This window comes from Centruroides vittatus, unplaced genomic scaffold, assembly GCF_030686945.1.
Source record: "Centruroides vittatus isolate TY-2023 unplaced genomic scaffold, ASM3068694v2 contig_1033, whole genome shotgun sequence".
Lineage (NCBI taxonomy): Eukaryota > Metazoa > Arthropoda > Arachnida > Scorpiones > Buthidae > Centruroides > Centruroides vittatus.
This window is the reverse complement of record NW_027120671.1, coordinates 1,641,479-1,661,155: the sequence shown is the minus strand read 5'-3', so window position 1 is coordinate 1,661,155 and position 19,677 is coordinate 1,641,479. Positions and strand designations below refer to the sequence as shown.

At 40.3% G+C, this 19,677-nt stretch overlaps 1 protein-coding gene across 1 annotated transcript in view; it reads left to right on the top strand.

Moving 5' to 3' along the window:
- Positions 1–1,732: 1,732 nt before the first annotated feature.
- LOC136968488 (FERM, ARHGEF and pleckstrin domain-containing protein 1-like) overlaps positions 1,733–19,677 on the top strand; it is a 145,179-nt gene continuing 127,234 nt past the window's right edge. The window contains exon 1 of the mRNA XM_067262472.1: positions 1,733–1,841. Within this exon, the coding sequence (XP_067118573.1) occupies positions 1,808–1,841 (34 nt within the window). The 5' untranslated portion in view covers positions 1,733–1,807. The remainder of the gene's footprint in view (positions 1,842–19,677) is intronic.

Here is a 19,677-nt window from a genome sequence, read left to right as displayed (position 1 = left end):
GATTCTGAAAAGAACAATGAGTATAAAGAGAAAGTAAAAGATAACACAGCTGCAAATGAACAAACTCAGCAGTTTAATTAAAGGCACAATCCTTATAGCTTCAGCTTCGACCCAGGAATTATAAGATCAAGGCTTTATTTGCTCTGTTTATTTAAAATAAATTAGTGATCCTCATCAGTGCCCAGACTGTGGACGAGACATCCATGCCATTGGTGAATATTCTTTTGGTGTATGATGAGAGAAATTTGTGCGCCTGTTACTTATCCTCTTTATTTCCAAAATAAGAAAGCTCCTAGTTGTTGACAAAACTCTAAAATAAATATAGACTTTCAGGCAAATAAAATGAAAAGACTCTCGAAAACAAGTTCGCTCCATTAAACAAGATTTTGCAGTTCGCGTTTCGATCCTAGAAGTAGCCAAAAATAGAAGGGATACTCGAAATATTTTTGCTTCTGTAGTAAATTGATGAATGATAGATTTCATCAACTGAAAACCAAAGCGTTCCGAAACAGCTTCACTCAAGATCACAGCTTACTGTGTGTAAAGAGATTCTTTAACACTAACTGATGTACCCAAGGATAAAAAAGTGCCATTCAGGTCAACAGCAACGGAGCAATAAATGGGTACTTCACAAATCTTTATGAAGTGCGAAAATAGATGCCAGAATGTAAAGTGCTTTTGCTGAAAAGTTCTTTATAATTCAAAATCCCATTAAGTGCTGCACATTGTATGAATACAATTACTGACACGTTATTCAAACTTCATTTCAATAAAGATCATTGTTATATAGGCCTAATACACACTTATATTTTTTTCTATATAGTTTACCTAAAGAATCACAGGCATTTTTATAGAATTTCTAAGTATTTTATAGAATACCAAGGCAAAATGACAAATATAGATATTAGCGAGGTTGAGGCCGAAGTTTTAAACGCGAAAACGTGTACGTCGGACGTTCAGCGCCGCTTTCCTTTTTTTTTTTATTTTTTTTAACTCTCCGCCCTGTGGGCACTAAGAGAGCCTCTTTTAATAGCCCCATTATGGGTTCGGCCAGGCCCACAATGGGGCGACCGGGTGGTGAGGGACGGGGCCCGACATATCCGAACGGACCACCCCCGAAAAATTCCTGGGGATTATTCGACCCGTTCGGATTCGATCCCGGGTCCCCCAGGGCGGTAGGCTGCCACCTTGACCGCTCGGCCATCCGGCCTTTGCCGCTTTCCTGTAAGCCTAAAAGTTTGACAATGGCATTTGGAATGTCGAGCATGATTCCACTGTCTTTCCAAACGCCATTGTCAAACCTTCTAGGCAGTGGCGTAGCGTGGGTGTCGTGTCAGCCGCCCGGGGCGGAGGAAAATTTTGCCGCCCCCTTATTTAGGTATTATTATTATTTATTGTGAAATTTTGCCGTCCCCTTAAAGTGCCGCCCGGGGCCGGCTGCCCCTGCCTCCCCCACTACGCTACGCTACTGCTTCTAGGTTTACAGGAAAGCGGCGCCGAACGTCCGACGTACACGTTTTCGCGTTTAAAACTTCGGCCTCAACTTCGCTATTTTATAGTTTGTCCAGGTGTTTTATACAATGCCCTATATAACAAGTTAGAAATAACTATTTAACATTTTGATTATTTTTAATATTGTTTACATATTAAAGAATTCATTTATGTTTATTTTGTATGTCAATTTTTCGAATATCGAATTTTATTACGTGAAATGGTGGTTTATCATCCACCTGGCGACAAAAGTAGGCGAAACACGGTCTTTCAGAGCGAAACAAAACATTGCACTGACCGCAACGTCGGAAGCCGAATGAGTTCGGAAAAGATTGATGGATTGGACGAAGGTAAATATTAATCTTATAAAACATTTTAAATATATATTACGCTAAACTCGATAATAGTTGGAATGTAATAAACTTTAACGATTTAGCGCACCTGTAACATTTTCAAATCGATGATTAATTAAACATTTATAGTAAAAAAAAAAAAAAAAAAGGAAAAGAATTTGGAAAGTTTTAATGGTTTCCTTATAAAAATAACCATTAAAGCACAGTTCTAATACATTCAAACGAATGTATAATGGAAGCTTTAAACGTGGCATTTATTTTTATTGAAATAACTTTTATTATTATACAATTATTCGTTATACATTTACTTGTTGGTAGCAGGAAATTTACCAAAGTTATCTGCTAGTTTGTTGCCCTTTGTAATAATCTATTGATAATATATATTTTTCTTCATAACAGTTTTGCAAGTTGAAATGGTCAAGCAATTTATAACCTAAATAAATGTATTTAGTCCAGTTATACATATGTTTTAAAAAAGAAAATAGGTTAGTTTTGATGTTGTTGACTTTATTATATATGTTTTAAATTGTAATAATAAATACTGTTCCAAATATGTAATTATATTATTTAAACAAATAGAAAATTTGTTATCTATATTAATGTTTGTTTTGATAAAATAGAAATTTCAAATCGACTGCTCGGTGAAAAATATTTCCAAAAGTTAATTATTTTCGTTGTAATGTTATAATACGGTAAGTTATTTATCTTGCGTAATTAAATGGCCCGCCGGTGTCCGAGCGGTTCCGTTCTCCGAACGCTGGGAATTCGGTCGTGGGTTTTTCCGGGTTTTCTCCACGTCTGTAATGCCCGAATAGGGGCAGGTTACTCTTAGAAAGACCTGGCGGAAGGCATCCCCCTAGGCAGATCGCCCGAGCATTGCATTGCCGTAACTTAACAAAACAAACAAACAAACATGATTAAATTTTTAAAAAGAAATATTTTATTTAATTTGTTTTTGAAGTTAATGAATTTAATTATATTTATATGGTAATACTATTAATTGTATTATTAAATTGATAATGTGTGACAAGTTTATCTTGTCTATTTCCTGTATGAATATTTTCATTAGTTTTTCTTATTCTCTTTGATTGGTTGCTTCTGTCAATTCAACTGGTTGCTTCATTCTACTGTACATTGTGTATGAACCTTAGTATCATATATTTTTTTAATGTTGTTTGCAAATAATATTACTGATAACTAGTTATCACGGATTTTTATTTTTATGTATGTTTATGCTTTATTGTCTTGTTTAGAATTTTATTTATTTATATGAAATCAAATTTTGCATTAAAAATAGCCTATATTTTTGAAATGTAAATTTTTTAATTTCTAATCAGAATGAATGTATTAAATGGAATAGAACTTCTTAATACTAATAAAAAGTTAATTTCTTAAGAAAATTATATATAAATAATAAGAATCATTTATGTAGTTTAACATTGAATTATATTAATGTGCAATGCATTATAATTTCTTAATTAAAAAATTCTTATTTGTATTATTAACTAATCTATTTTTTAAATTAAAATGGGTAAGACACATGATAAGCTATCTAAAGAAATTATATACTATATAAGGATAATGATTTTGATAAGTAGTTTGATAATAATTATGTCGCCAATGGTAATATGTAATGAATAGCTTGTTATAGCTAAAAATTAAAAAAAAATTTATTTTCATGGATATTTTATGTAAACTTAGTTGTCTTAAAATAATTTATTCAATTTTTTCAAAATTAATAAAGGAAAATTTTTTAATTCTTACTTTCAATTATGTAACAAAAATACTGATTAAAATTTAATGAGCAGTAATTATAACCTTTTTTATTTTGCTAAATTTATTTTTGCAGTATTAATAAAATATATAGATAATTTATAAGTAGGATAAAAACTTTCATATTTAATAAAACTGTTTTTTTTTTCTCTAAATGTAATTAGTTTAACTCTTTAAGAATTAAAAGTAAATTTTATGTAAAAAATTATTTATAACAAAAGAAAAAAGAAATAATACTCCATGCATTTTATTTATAATATGCCTTACATAATACAGTAGAATTACTAGGAGGACATTCACTTATATGTCAGGGCTTGGAAGTTGAACTTACATTCTGTGTTAACTAATTTAGATTTTTATTGTCAAAAGACCCATACAAAAGGCTAAGAAAACTCTCGTTAAATCTGGTGTTTTTGAATACTTTACTATAACCACAGATGGAAAACATTTTGTGTATCAATGTATGGTTGAACATGATGATGATGGTGGTCCATGGGGTTGTTCTGGAAAACTAAAAAAAAAATTGTCAACCATTTTGCCAGTTTTTAATTTTTTTCACCACTTCAAATTATTTATTCCCATCAGTTTTACTTACTAATTAATGCAGGTGCTGGTAGCCTTATCAGTCCTATTTCTAACAAGTAAGCTATCACTTGTTAGAAATAGGAATCCTTTTTGAATAATTTTTTAATGAATAATTCTGAATGATACATTTGATCACAATGCCTAAACAGTACTTCACAGGTTCTGTCATGTCAAAATTTATATGCTTTAGTTTACTGAAAAAAGATCAAAGCAAAATAAAATTCTCTGGTCAATAAAATCAGTCAGTAAAAAATCCCCAATCTGGAAATGCTGGATGGTATTGCATGAAAACTGCCTTTGATTCTCAGTGTCACTTTCTGCTTTCCTCTCCTTGTAACATCATGACATCACTAAGTGTGGGGTGCATGGGACTCCCATCATACAGCTTGACATTTTACTTTTTTTCTGAAGTGTACTTTGTGATTCAATTTTATGTTAAATGTTAAAATAAGCAGACTAAGGTTTTTATTGCCACTTTAATAAATAAAAATATTGCCTAGTTGCAATTTTGGCACTATACAGTGTGACCCCTGATGGTCATGATGAGAATCATGAAAAATAAGTACTTTTAGTTTTGATAGGAATGTTTCATGATTCACTTAAAAAATACTTAATAAATAGCTTGATGATTCACTTGACAGCAATGAAATACAATTCTGGAGTAGTATAATCAAAGTATATTTTAAATTATTATTTATAGATACAGAATTCTGTGAGTTGGAGTTGAGGGCTTAGTCTACTGACTCCATAGCCCTACTTACTGTAATTACTTTGGGATTTGCTTATAATATAATAATTATATCTTCCATTCCAAACCTAATAACCAGTGCAAACCAATTATATTCTGGCTAACGTTTTCGGTCCCTCCACTGAGACATTCCTCAAGCCTATATTTCTTCTTAAACGATCTTTTTCAAAACGATTTTCGAACAATCGAACCTTAAAAATTTTCCGTTATGCACGTGCCACTTGATTAAATCGAAAAAATCGAACAATCCTGATTCAAAGCGTTGAAAAACTTCCGTAAATCTTCCCAATCCTAACGCTTTAATCGTATAACCAATCCTATGCTAATTAAGACTGCTCCATCGTTCCTCTAAAAGTATCTTGCCATCCCTTTTATTACGATGCCATATACATTCTTTTTCTAACATTTTATCACTTTCACCAAACTGCCCCTCCCTTACTTCGTTAAACTTCCCATTCATTCATTTATTCCGTCTTGTCTTTTTGCAACAGGGCCTGCCAAGCCATCAATAACCTCATTTCATCTTTTGCGTTTATTGGCAGTGACGACTGGAACGCTTTACAAATTTCTATCTGTTTCAACCATCTAATATGCTCCGTATGAATGGTGGTGGCCAGCAATTTTGCAGCTTTAAAGTCCGGGATGATTTCCGGATCCGATGCATAAACCGTCAAGGAGGTGGTATTTCTCCCATTCTCAACGTCCTTCTGGTGTTCTCTTATTCGAACTTCCATAGCCCTTTTGGTGGATCCGATGTATACCAATTCTCTATTACATCGATTATCGGCTAATGGAATAGCGTATACCCCCGGCAGTTTGTCCTTATCCGGTCTATCCTTGTCATTCCTTAGTATTTGCATCATAGAGGGGCATCTCCTGTATGCTATGCCTAACCCTTGCCTTTTCGCAATTCTTCTATATAACTGTTCCAAGCACGGGTTGTACGAAATTAGTACGATATTCTTCTCCTTATTCCTATTCTCAGGTGGATTCCGATCGCTGGCATTTACGTAATCTTTTTCTAGCTGTGGTACCAACCTGCCGTAGCCGTGCCTTTTTGCCACTTCACTCAGATATTCGATTTCCTTCCGTACAGCTTCTTGGGTGGTGCTATGTGTGTGTGCCCTTTTAACCATGGACCTGAATGCCGCTCTTTTATACAAAAACGGGTCACATGAATCCGCTGTTATATAATTCGCACTACCTGTGGTCTTCCTGTATACTTTCGTGTGCAACCCGTTACTCGCTATTTGAATGTCTATGTCCAGAAAATGCACTGCTTTATTGCTGTGTTGTTCCAACTCTATCGTAAGGCCGTACCTATTGTCATTCATCTGTTGTAGGAATGAACTGACGTCCGCATCTTTCCTCCATAATATTAAGACGTCATCCACATATCTTCTATATAACAGGATGCTTTTGCTGAACCTTTGAATTACTGCCTCCTCCAACTTTCTCACGACCAATTCACAAATGTCACCCGATACAGCGCTGCCCATGGGTACTCCCTTCCCTTGTGCGTATGTGGTTCCTCCGAATTGAAACAACAATCCATAGCAGATTAAATGCGCTAGCTCCAACACTTGATCGTGCAATTCTCCATCATTCACTTGCTGGAGTAAAAAGTCCCTAACAGCACAAAAACACGGTGGTAATTCGATGGAAGGGTAAAGCGCACGGAAATCCAATACTGAGATGTGTTCTGGACTGTTTACCCCCTTGATCTCCTCCACTAATTCGGCCGCGCTTGTTACTGCATACTGGTATCCTTTTAAATGGGTTGTTTGAAAATCGTTTTGAAAAAGATCGTTTAAGAAGAAATATAGGCTTGAGGAAGGTCTCAGTGGAGGGACTGAAAACGTTAGCCAGAATATAATTGGTTTGCACCGGTTATTAGGTTTGGAATGGAAGATATGCTTATAGTCCGGTGTTTTTAGAGGAGTTTTATTAATATAATAATTAGTGATAACACAGGATTTAATTAACAAGATCACTAAATTACACTAAAATTAGTGGAAATTCTGATTTTGACTTCAAAATTAATGGAACATATTAAAACAATCTAAAGATATATAATAGCATAAAGATTTATTAAGTATAATTATTATGGCATATATAGCAGTATGCCAAACCAAAATCAAGATGTAATTACTGAACAAGCTATTATTATTTTTATATGCTGTTTGTGTATGTATCTGTATTTAAGAGTTTACATGATATGTTTATTGTGGCAGTGTAATATATGATTGTATAATGAATGTACTGTTTTCAAGCCTTAATGTTTCTAGATTTTTGTATAGTATGCAAGAAAGGAATGTTGGTATAATAAATACTTTATCTATTTTTTACAGACATTTTATTTTGTGGGCAAGTTCCGACTATTTATTAAAAAATATAGTATGTGTATTTTGTATATTATGTCTGTGATGTACTGTACACCATGTGGTTGTATGTCAACTGCATTTTTCTGATAGTGATAGTGTGTGAAAGAAATGGTGTACCCAGAGGTGTTGCCAATAAGAAAGGGGGTGATAGAGAGGGTGAGAGAAGGATGGGGAAAGGGAATGGGGTGGGGGAAAGAAAAGGGGAAGGAAAGAACAGTAGAGCGATACGCAGGGACCAATTGGATGGGATCCTGAAAATAAAGAGTGGTGCGAGCAGTTCAAATAAGCGTGTAGTAGACAGAGAAGAGTGTGTTCATTTTTCTGATAAAAGAAAGACTGGATATTTGAATAAAATTTTATTTTTATTTAATATATTTCTTTCCAATATCAATGCATTTTTTTACAGTCATATAACGTGTTAAACATTTTCAAAAATTTACTTTGAGGCTACTCAAAACAATTCTTAACATTATTATTGATGCTCTCATAATCTACATTGTGTTGTCCCTTTAGGGCCAATTTTAACTTTGGGGACAGAGCAAAGTTGGAGCCACATCAGGTAAGTAGAATGGATGATTGAGTATGATGACCTTTATTTCTGTTATGCTAAATGCATTTTCAGCCATTCCAAAAGTGTGCGTTTCAATCAGTCTTGTGTTCAGCTAAGGGTGTTAGCCTCATACAAATGATGTAAGTGATGTAAGTATTCATGGCTCTCATAGGAAACATCAGAGTCGAACAATGATTGCTTGATTCTGATGATGGATCTAAGAAAAGAAAAATGATAAAAGATATGAATGCAACACTTGACTATACACTTCATTTGTGATTCCTTCAAATAAGCAATGGGGTATCAATATTAAGCCTTTTATTATGTGAAAAAGCATGCTATATATGAAGTCACTTGGAGTCTCTCTTAATTTTAAAGCCAGCAATAATTGGCTGAGAAGCTTCAATTCATAACACTGCTTGAGAGAATTTCACATTGAAGGAGAGTCAATGACCTGTGAAAACTTGGTTGCTAGTGAATTCAGGAAAACATTCGTGAAACTGATGGAAAGCAAGTGACTTGTGTTCATCAAAATCCAAGACTGATTTACAAGAACACTATCAGCTTACATACTTTATTTTTATAGGAGTATAGTAGATTCATGTTTTTTATTTCTATATAAGTTTTTACAAGTTTGATTGGAATAAATGAGTGTATTACCTCCAATATCATCCAAATCTCTATACTTTGTTTTTCACAATCTGAATTGGTATTTTTGAGATTTTCATTCATCACACAATACAGTATGTTTTCATTTTCTTTTCAGAGGAGAGTGATAGATACAATTGCTCCCTGTGTAATTTTTTCTTTTTTTATTTTTGGCTTGAATTTCATTATTTCTTTAAAATAATGTTTATATTTTGATATACTGTATTTACTCGGTTATAAGACGATCTCGCGTATAGGATGAGGTGTGACTTTAGAGATCAAAATAAAGAAAATTAGATTTATTAATACAATACTAATTTTATTTTGTTTGATCACAAATAAAATGTTATCAAATGCATGTATTAAGGCATACAACCATGTTTGCCTTAATACGTTATGAATGGAAAACAAAACAATAAACCAATAAACAAAGGAAAGTGAGTCTTAATTTGTTTATAGTAGGTGGTGTTTATAGTATGTGTGAGGTTGCAGATGAGGTCCGTAAATCGCGAAATTCTTCCATTTAAATTACAACAACAGATTACATAAAAAGGGAAAAAAAAAAGAAAAAAAAAACTCTTGACCTAGACATCGCGGCGCAAGATGTAACCAACGAGTGTCAGAACACGTGCCGGGACACGTGCCGGAACACGTGCCAAAACAGTGTTAAAAACGATCTATCTATGTCAAAGAACTCTGACACGAAAGGCCATAAATAAATGGAATTATGACGTAAAGACTCATAAATAGGTGAAATTTTGACTCGAGTGCTCATAAATAGTCGATCTAAGAAAACAACTTCGAAAGGGGGGGGCAGTTTAATAGATAGAAAACCATCGCGCTTGAATCGTAAAAGTTCCTAGATGACAGAAACCGCAATTAACGGGCTAAATTATGAGTCCGAGTCATGTAAATTTGTCAACAGTCTCCGAACACAATGGTCAAAAAGACGCCCGATGGACACTCCGAGTCGGACCTTTCCCATGACCCGGGTCGTCCCACGTTTCGCTTAGAAACAAGGGAAAGACCAATTGGAAAACGGGAAAGGGGATGAAGAGCCAATCGGAAATCGGAATAGCGGGCGAAGAACTATAAAAACCCGGGATCCCGAAGGTCGGAGAGAGTCTCCTCCGCATCCCGCAAAGAGCTGTGACCTGTGTTGTGTTGTGTCGCCGCCAACGACGTACGACGCCTCCGCACCTCTGCGAGCATCGGTCCAGCGATCTCATTTCGTCCGCCCCGGGGCTTCGACGGAAGGGAAATCTTCGCCACTCCGAAGGACTGTAGAGAAGTGGACTGTCTATTGTGGATGTAAGCATATATGTTCTCCAATAAACGGGTTTTCTTATGTAAAACACTTGTCATCATTTGCCTCCTCCGTCACTCCCACATGCAAACGTCCCTTAGGTTCATCCTGACCCAGGGATTCACTTATCCCCACCTGTCGGCGGCCTTACACTGGTGTCAGAAGTTTGGGATATATTTTGGCCCACAAAATTCGAGTAAGTAAGCCGACAAAAAGTTTCTCTAGAAAGTGGGTTGAGCGATGGAGGCTGATGCAAGTGTTCCGACGCGACCTCGGGACGGTGGCAGTAGCGGCTCTCTCCCCTCCTTCTCCGCGTTCGGAGGATTGATCCCGTCATTCTCGGGCGAAACGGGGAGTGTCTCAGACTTTTTCGACACATTGGGAGAAATCGCGAGTTTGGCAGGATGGACGCCTCGCCAGTGTCTGAGCATTGCCAAGTGCAAGCTCACGGGCGTGGCCCGAGACTTCGCATGGCGCGATCTGCAGATGAAATGCGTGACGGACTTCGATACCTTTCGAAGGCTAATGATCCAGAGATTTGATCAAGAGCCGTACTCTATTAAGGTTCAAAAATTTCACGCGTGTACCCAGAAGAGAGATGAAAAGGTGCAGGAGTTCGCAGTCCGCTTGCAGACTCTCGCCAGTGCAACCGCTATAGATCACACGGGCGTAAACGAACAGGAAAGCGCGATTATCAAACGCTGTCAACAGCGAGAACTTGACGAAAAATTGCGTGTCCAATTCTTGCACGGTCTAACAGATAGATTAAAAAGACAGGTAATGAGCAAAGATCCAGCGACCTTCGCGGAAGCGTTAAAAATAGCGATCCGCGAGGAGACAATAGATCAACTGACAGGAAAAACGCGGAGTTTAGTTGCCAGTATAGGCGATATCGTAGATAATTGCGACGCTCAGTCAGAGGAGACCAATCCGCGGAGAGAATCGGCTCTCGACACAAAAATCGCGCACCTTTCGAAGCAATTAGCGACATTAGGGAAAAAGATAGATCAACAGCCAGCGTCAAGGCAAACAAACGCCTTCCGACGAGATGAACCGTCGCGAACAAATCGAATCCAAGAAGCTGAAAGGGCAAACAATGGGATGCGAAATCCGCGTTATCCCCCAAGCCTGCAGCGTCGCCCACCGCAACAATATTCCCCGCGATCCCCACCCGCCTTCCCGCAAAGACAATTCCGCGCGCGATACCCTTTTTATAATCAGTATCCGGAACAAGGCCCTGTGTTGCCGTGGGGAGGGAACGGAGAACGATACGTAGAAAACCCTTCGCCGAATTGGAATCCGGGGGAGTACGAATGGTACGGAGGAAATGTCCCTCCACGGTATCAGGGCAGGTGGGGAGCGAAGAGTGACGCTCCCGATTGGGTAGTCCCCACACGAAATGTGTCGGGCCCCTTTCAAATTAGTCAGTCAGGGCAGATACCCTTTTGTCAGGCGCGATTCGGGCAATTTGAACCCGGAAGTAGCGGGCATTTTGCACCCTTTCCCTTTTACCCACCGCGTTATGGTCATGGTGGTACAGGAGGTGGCTTCGATACCGAACGAACGCCAACCAACGCGACCCCCTCTAGATTTTTAGCATTACCTGCACCAGAACGTGGCTCATCAGAAAATAAGCAGCCACGAGAATTAGATAGAGTCACTTCGGTACAATTTCGAGAAAGAAATCATAATGTAGAACGAATACGAGAAGGCCCTGTTCCAACTTCATTCGCGGGAATAAACGAATCGAAAGGTAGAGACTTGCCTCCCTGTACGATGATTTGCGAGATCGAGGATAGGGAAGTACGGTTGACAATAGACACCGGCGCAGCCGTTACCCTAATATCTCGAACCCTTTTCCCCAACATAGAACTATTACCGCGAGCCGAAATGAGAACGGTAGAATTAGTTAGCGTTACCGGCCACGTCATAGAGACGATCGGGAAGTTTAGATTAAAATTCAGAATCGGACGATTAGTCTTTTATCATGATTGTTATTTGGTAAGACCCGAAATCACCGAGCCGAACGACGGAATTTTTGGTAGAGACATTATCGAACTATATGACGTCACAATTTCGGTTAGGAACGCGACACTTAGCTTTCCCTCAGGCGATATCGTGTCCTTTTGGGGTTTAGCTGAGTTAAAGGAAACTGCCGACCATCCTAGTTTAAAGAGATCTATCGGAAATTGTCAGAAGCAGATTGACGCAAATACACGTGCATCGGCAGGAAACGATTTAGATTTAACTTTAATTAGTGAAAACGAGAATAAAACTAGAAAAAACGCAGAAAAGAAAAAGATCAAACGCGCACAAAAAAATAAGCGAAAAATAGGGAAGAAGCCAAAACAAACAATCGTTAATAGCTTAGAGCAGGGAGAAGACAACTCTCCTAAGGAGGTGACGATAGCGGACGACTACGTCATTCCCCGCGGTCTGAGGTCATTGTGGAGGGGAAGGTCCACTCTTCGGTGACTCATCAAGTGGGAGTGGTTGAACCAACAATCCCCGACAGTGAGGGAGTGTTTATTGCTTGTACGATAGTCAAAATACAGAAGCATGGAAAAGTACCCGTTAGGATAATGAACGTAAAGACACAACCCGTTAAAATTAAAAAGGGGAGTAAAATAGGAACATTTCTTTTAGCAGAAGAAGAAACAAAGGAAGATGCAAAGCAGAATAAAACAACGCGATTAAATGAAACAGAGTTAACAAGAGCTCAATTTGCGAATTTATTCGATTTTAGCGAAGTAGGAGAGGATAAGCTGACCCCTTTGTTAGATTTATTATACAGATACAGACAAGTATTCGCGAAAGACGATTACGATCTAGGCTATTGTGATTTAGTAGAGCACAAAATAGACACTGGAAACAGCCCCCCTATTTGTCGTGCCCCATACCGAATTCCATACGCGCAACGGGAAATAATGGATGAGATAGTGGAAAATATGATCAAAAATGGCGTAGTTGAACCGTCCAGCTCCCCCTGGTCGGCACCTGCGTTATTAGTCGCTAAAAAGCCCCAAGGTTACAGATTAGTGGTGGATTATAGACAATTAAATAAACTTACCAAGGTAGACCCATACCCGTTGCCCCATATCCAGGAGTCATTGAGTTTGCTGGGAAAATCGCGATACTTTTCCTCCATGGATACTTTAAGCGGATTTTGGCAGTTGCCTTTGAGCCCCGAATCGAAAGAAAAGACGGGGTTTAGTACTCCCTCGGGGCACTACCAATACAATCGGATGCCAATGGGCGTTACCTGTGCCCCAGCGACATTCCAAAGATGTGCGGATTTAATATTAAGCGGTCTGAAGAACAAAATTTGCCTCGTCTACATGGACGACATTTTGATATTTAGTCCAGACTTCGAAACTCACTTAGAACGGATGGAAATTGTCCTTCGGCGCCTGGCGAAGGCAGGTCTGAAGTTGAAGCCCCGAAAATGCCAGCTGCTGAGGCAGCGAATAAAGTTTTTAGGGCACGAAGTGTCAGAAGATGGTATCCGACCCGACCCGTCTAAGATCGAGTGCGTTAGAAATTTCCCCCAACCTCGGAACGAGCGAGATGTTAGAGCATTCCTGGGACTGACAGGGTACTATAGACATCACATTTCGCAATATGCAAAAATTTCAAAGCCCCTTTCGGACTTACTTAAGAACGATGTAAAGTTCCGCTGGGCCGAGGAACACAAATCCGCGTTCGAAAAATTAAAGGAAATTTTGATAACTGCACCCCTGTTAAGATCCCCAGATTTTAGCCGTCCTTTTGTGTTAGCAACAGATGCCTCAAACACCGCGATAGGCGCTGTGTTATCACAGGAAGATGAATGGGGAGAACTCCCAGTGGCATATGCTAGCAGACTGTTAAAGGCCTCGGAAAGAAATTACAGTACCACAGAAAAGGAATGCTTGGCCGTGATTTGGTCAATTAAACATTTCAGACCTTATCTTTATGGAAGGAAATTTACAATTATTACAGATCATAGACCTCTTAGATGGCTCATCAACGTTAAGGACGAAAGTTCGAGACTTAGTCGTTGGAATTTAGCACTACAAGAATACCAATTTGAGATAATTCACAAACCAGGAAAAGCCCATACAAATGCAGACGCGTTAAGCCGAATGCCCGTAGCAAAGATCTGCGAAATGCAACCCATATACAGTAAAATGCAAATAAAAGAACAACAGAGGAAGGATCCCTTTTGTAAACAGGTCAGGCAACAATTAACGGGAAACCCATCCTCACAGGAAACAAACCTAGATGCTGCAAATTTTTATTTGGATGCAGATCAAACCCTTTATCATAGGAAAACGATCCCGGAAAGGAATGAGACTTGGGATAGATTAGTAATTCCCCAAATAATGATAGAATACATTTTAAAATTATTTCACGACATTCCTAGTTCAGGACATTTAGGTGCTAAAAAGATGCGGAAGAAATTACAAAAACAGTTTTACTGGCCCGAAATGAACAAACATATCACGCATTACCGTGACAGTTGTCAGGAATGCGCGATGAGGAGAAGGCCCCTGCATGGTCATCAAGCACCTTTGCAGACGTTTCCTAAAATATCGAGACTTTTTGAGCGTACTGCATTAGACATTCAGGGTCCACTCCCTACTACTTATAACGGAAACAAATACCTATTGGTTTTTGTCGACCACTTTTCTAGATGGGCAGAAGCGATCCCTTTGCCCGACGTTACCGCTAAAACCGTGGCAAAGGCGTTCGTAACACAAATTATTCTAAAGCATTCGGTCCCAAAACAGTTACTTACCGATAGAGGATCCAACTTTGTGTCCAAGGTAATGAAGGAAGTCTGCGAATTGTTGCACGTGGAAAGGCTCCTTACGACAGCGTACCATCCCCAATGTAATGGAATGGTCGAGCGCCTTAATAAAACCCTAATAGATATCCTGACTCATTACGTCGACGCGGATCAGCGCAATTGGGATGAAATGATCCCCTATGCTCTTTTCGCATACAATACTACTACGCATTCGAGTACGAATGAAACCCCCTTCTTCCTTTTGTATGGACGCGATCCGACTTACCCCTTTGACATCGTTACCGAGCCCAATAGACCCCAACATGGCGTAAGCGAAAATTATGCGAGCGAACTAAGAGCGAGACTAGCTTTAGCTCATAAAATAGCCCAAGAACACGCGGAAAAAGCTGCGAACGATAGGAACTCCTATCATCAGCGTAAGCATAAGCCGTACAAATTTGCCATAGGTGATAGAGTCTTCGTCAATGAAGTAGCTATCCCAGTAGGATTAAAACGAAAATTAGCCCCGCGATGGCACGGTCCCTATAGAATAATTGCTGAAACAAGTCCTGTAGATTTTATAGTCCAGCACGTTCATTCCGGGAAACGATTACACACACACGCCAATCGAATGAAGCCTGCAATCGCTAGGATGGAATTCGCACCGTCCGATGCAGGAGGAAAGAATACGGACGTAACAGACTCAGATGCAATTCCCCTAACCGCAGAACAACCACAAGTGGAGCCCGTTGACCCCTGGGATGAAATCGTCTTAGAGTCACTTCAGCAGAGTCCGTTAGGCGCAACGGACGCCGCGAGAGGAACAGAGATCGACCGACCCGTGACTACTCCACAACCCTCACACAGATATGCTCTTCGAAGTCAAGGACCTGTGAGCGATTATCCCTGGGTTCTTCCCAAATCCTCGGGAAAAACGCAGACAAACGGGGTGATAGTGCGGGACGCGGATGTCACCGAAACTCCTGGGCAGAATGAGGGCCACCCGCGGCTGCCGCCTCCTACTCCGATCGGATTGTTTGTTAATTGTAAATGGTAGTCTCTCTTTTCCGCCAAAGAGAGGTTATCATATCCAAGTGGAGAGAGGTCGATTGTAAAATACATGCGCGCCTATAAATTGTCGCGAGTCCGTAAATAGTAGTAATGTGAGCTCCCTTTTTGGTAGATAACGATGGGAAATTTCGTAACAATCTGTTTGTCCATGCTGATAAGCTGCCTTGCCTATGAAGTATCAACCATCGTACCCGCATTGACCAAGGGAATCATATTTCTACATCAAGGAAATTTTCTTATGACAACGAGTCAATGGACTATCGCCTTAGAAATATCATTCGATGAATACGACGATTATCTTCGCGATTTGCACCGTCATTTAGCCGCTCTAACTCCCGTTGTCAAAAAGGGAGTGCAGAAAAGGGATGATCCCATGAGACCCCTATGGACATTAGCCGACGTGGAACTAACGAACCTAAATCATTCTCTCGCCGACTTCGAGGCTGAATATAAAGAGTTAAAGTCCACAGTGACAATAAATGGTTCTCCCCGAGCAAAACGAGGATTAATCAACGTTGGAGGTAAAATTTTAAAATTTCTTTTTGGAACGGCCACATCAGAAGAAGTAGAAGCCATAAATAATCGGATAGACGGTTTATCCGAAGATCAGCAGAAGATCCTACATATCTTAGAAGCTCAGACAACCGTCATAAATCAAACCCTTCAAGCGGTTAAGGACAACCGGAAGTATATCAACATGATGATTCGACGACAGGACTACTTAGATCGAGAACTCCAGATGTTCAGCTACTCGTTTGTCGTCAGTACGGCGCTTCGATACGCCGAGAACGCGGTAATGGAATTCCGAATCGGTGTCTCGAATCTACGACAAGCTATCGAAATGTTGGAAAACCATCGACTCAGCTCTTACTTTCTGTCAAGGTCACACTTGTTAGAGACGCTAGAGGAGGTAAACAAACACCTACCCGGAGGAATCTCGTTGATAGAAACGTTGAACGAGGATAACGTATTCAAATATTACCAGTGGATCACCACTACAGCCGTAGCACTTTCATCTACATTAAGGATTTTCGCCAAATTTCCATTAGTCACTCCCGAAGGGTATTTTGATTTGTATGAAGTAGTGAAATTTCCTGCATATTTCCCTGTCTCTAGAACATTCGCCTATTACCAAGTCGATTTTCCGTATATAGCCCTATCAAGAGACCGACAGCTTTATATGTTATTGGAGGCGCACGACTTACAGAAGTGTAGAACCGGATTAACGACGACTTGCGCACCGGAAGTTGCAGTTTGGAAGCTCCCGTATCAAGCATGTGAATACGCCTTGTTTATGGCGGACGAGCCAACTGTCAATAAATTGTGTAAGAGAAAGGTTACCGTTTACCCCAAACCAATGTTTCGTCGTATCGACGAGGAAGGGACTTGGATATACTCCACCCCCTCGCCTTTAAATCTAGTTATCGAATGCAACCAAATAAGCAGCTCGATGCAACCACAGGTCAAAATGATCAAGTTAAACAACACAGGAATTTTTAAATTGCCAATGGCTTGCGTCGGCCACGTACCCGGTATACGTCTTACGTCTCACTTTCAAGCACGGACCACATTCAAGGTTACCCTTCGAAACCATTATGTAATACCCGCAATAACGGATGTCCTCAATGTTACGGAGGTTGGGATTCTACGAGAATACATCCAGGAAAACGTTACCGCAAGCATAACTAGTGAACGCGGTTGGTCATTAGAATTTTCTGGACGACTACTTCGGGACATAAGTCAGGAAATAAGATCGATAAAGACTGACACCAACGCTTTGAAACCTTCTAACGTATGGACTTCTCCATTCTCCACATGGAATCTGTCACTCATAGTCCCTGTTGTAAGCATTGTAGCTATTCTCGCGATCGTTTGGAGCTGTCGCAAACTATCCAACTGTGTAAGGAGACGAAGACCGGTAATCACATATCCCCCTCTCCGTCAAGAAAACAGAGCGGAATCCGCTCCCCGAGAAATGATCGAGTTGATGCCAGTGGCCGTGGAGACGAGTCCACCTTCGAGGACTCTAGATGAGTTAAAAAATGGGCGGTCGATGTTAATGAGACCCAAACGGGAAGAGTCCGTCGCTTTTCCCGTTGGAGTCGAAACAATTCCTACTCAAATGAGGCGTTTGTAAAATCGCGAGGAAGGACCCGTACCTCCTTAGCGATAATTTTGTGTACAGTTTCACCAGAGAAGAACTAAGACTCAACTATCTTTCTTTTCCTTTATTTAGAAACCACCATGGAAGAATCAACGGCTACTACTCCTACTGAAACGGCGAACACCATGCGAGGACCCGCTCAACGTCCCCTTTTGGATCCCGCACTGGTCGCCCTATTCGAGTGTCCTGTGTGTTACGAACACATGTCGCCTCCGATGTATCAGTGTCCGGCGGGTCATATGATTTGTTCTAGATGCAAGGAGCTAGTACAATGGTGTCCGACTTGCCGTGGGGAAATGGGTAACCATCGAAATCTTGCCTTGGAGAAATTGGCCGAAATCGTGGCTCTACCCTGTAAGTATAGGGACAACGGGTGTACTGAATCCCATATCCTAAGAGAGCGAGAGGCTCACGAAAGAGGATGCTCTTTCAAAACATGTTCATGTCCTACTATGGACGATTTCTGTCCATGGGAAGGGAGCCACCAACAGGTAGTCCCTCATTTAATGGAAGGTCATTCTCTCTCACTCCACCTAAATCATGAGTCTGCGCGAATGCTGATTGTTGGACTAGATTCAATTCAGCCGTTAACTTGGCTCACACGGCTACACTGTTACCAACGAGACTTTCTTATCCAAATTATAAAAACCGAGAACATACAAAATGCCTACCTCCTTTATGTAGTTGTCAGAAACGTCGGAACTCGACAAGACGCGAAAAAGTTTAAAGGGAAAATCGAGATTAGAGGAAAGGGCAGACTCGTGGTGTGGGAATCGATCCCGAGAAGTATAACGAGTGATGTCAAAAAAATCACCGGGTCAGGCGATTGCCTAATCTTGCACTCCCGAATGCTAGAAAGAATGCTCGAAAATTCGACTCTATCGATCACGGTGACTATTCAGCCTGGGAGAAACTGGAGCCCAGCGGAAGGGACAGAGCAGGACGGAGAATAGTAATGGCTCAAATCGGTCAAAACTCTTCTAGGAATATTGTGAATGCGGGTATATCTGTCAGAGTTAACGCGGCGAAATTGGGTCACTCACATAAACCATAAATTCTTGAAGTAGTGTGTGAACTTTTGCTTACTAAATTTCACCTTTCTTTATGTCTTGCCAGACAAACCGATGGCGGAATCCACTGAACTCTGGGATCTGGATGACGCCGATCTCGAGGGAATATTTTTCCCAAGCTTCCGCCGAGAGGACCCAAAGCACAAGGTGGACGAACGTGCTCTGCGACACGCCATCAGACGGGTTCGAGGGGCGACAACACCCCGATATCCCGAAATAATCGTTCTCCCTCAGAAGGCAGAGGTCTCCACTGAATTACGAGCGGAGGTGGATGAAGTCAACGAGCTCGCCGAAATACGAGCGATCCAAATTCAAAACCAGAGGAGGTCAGGGATGCGATCGACGACGGCCAGGCCGAACTGTGATCCAAGCGGCAACTCAGATCCCCCAGAGGTGATCGCCCACAACGCTAACAGACTTCGACCATCTCCGCCGGTCGGAACAGAGAGCAGTGCACCTCGATCCCGACTGGGAATGGGCCGGGGACAAGAAATCCTGGAGGTCATGCAGCGCTGCCAAACCTTGTACAGGGAACAGAACGCGTGCGGACGAGCGCGAGGTGGGAACCGCCGACTATAGAAAGGACCAGCCCCTGAAGCTCAAGAAAAAAAAAATATAAGCAAAAAAAAATTTTTCAAATTTTCCCAAAAGGAAGGAAAAACCTTCGGATATTGTCCCATAGTCTTATTTTGTATACTCGCATATTTATATATATCGCCTAATAACCTCCACATTTATATGTTATGATAATCTACGTAATATT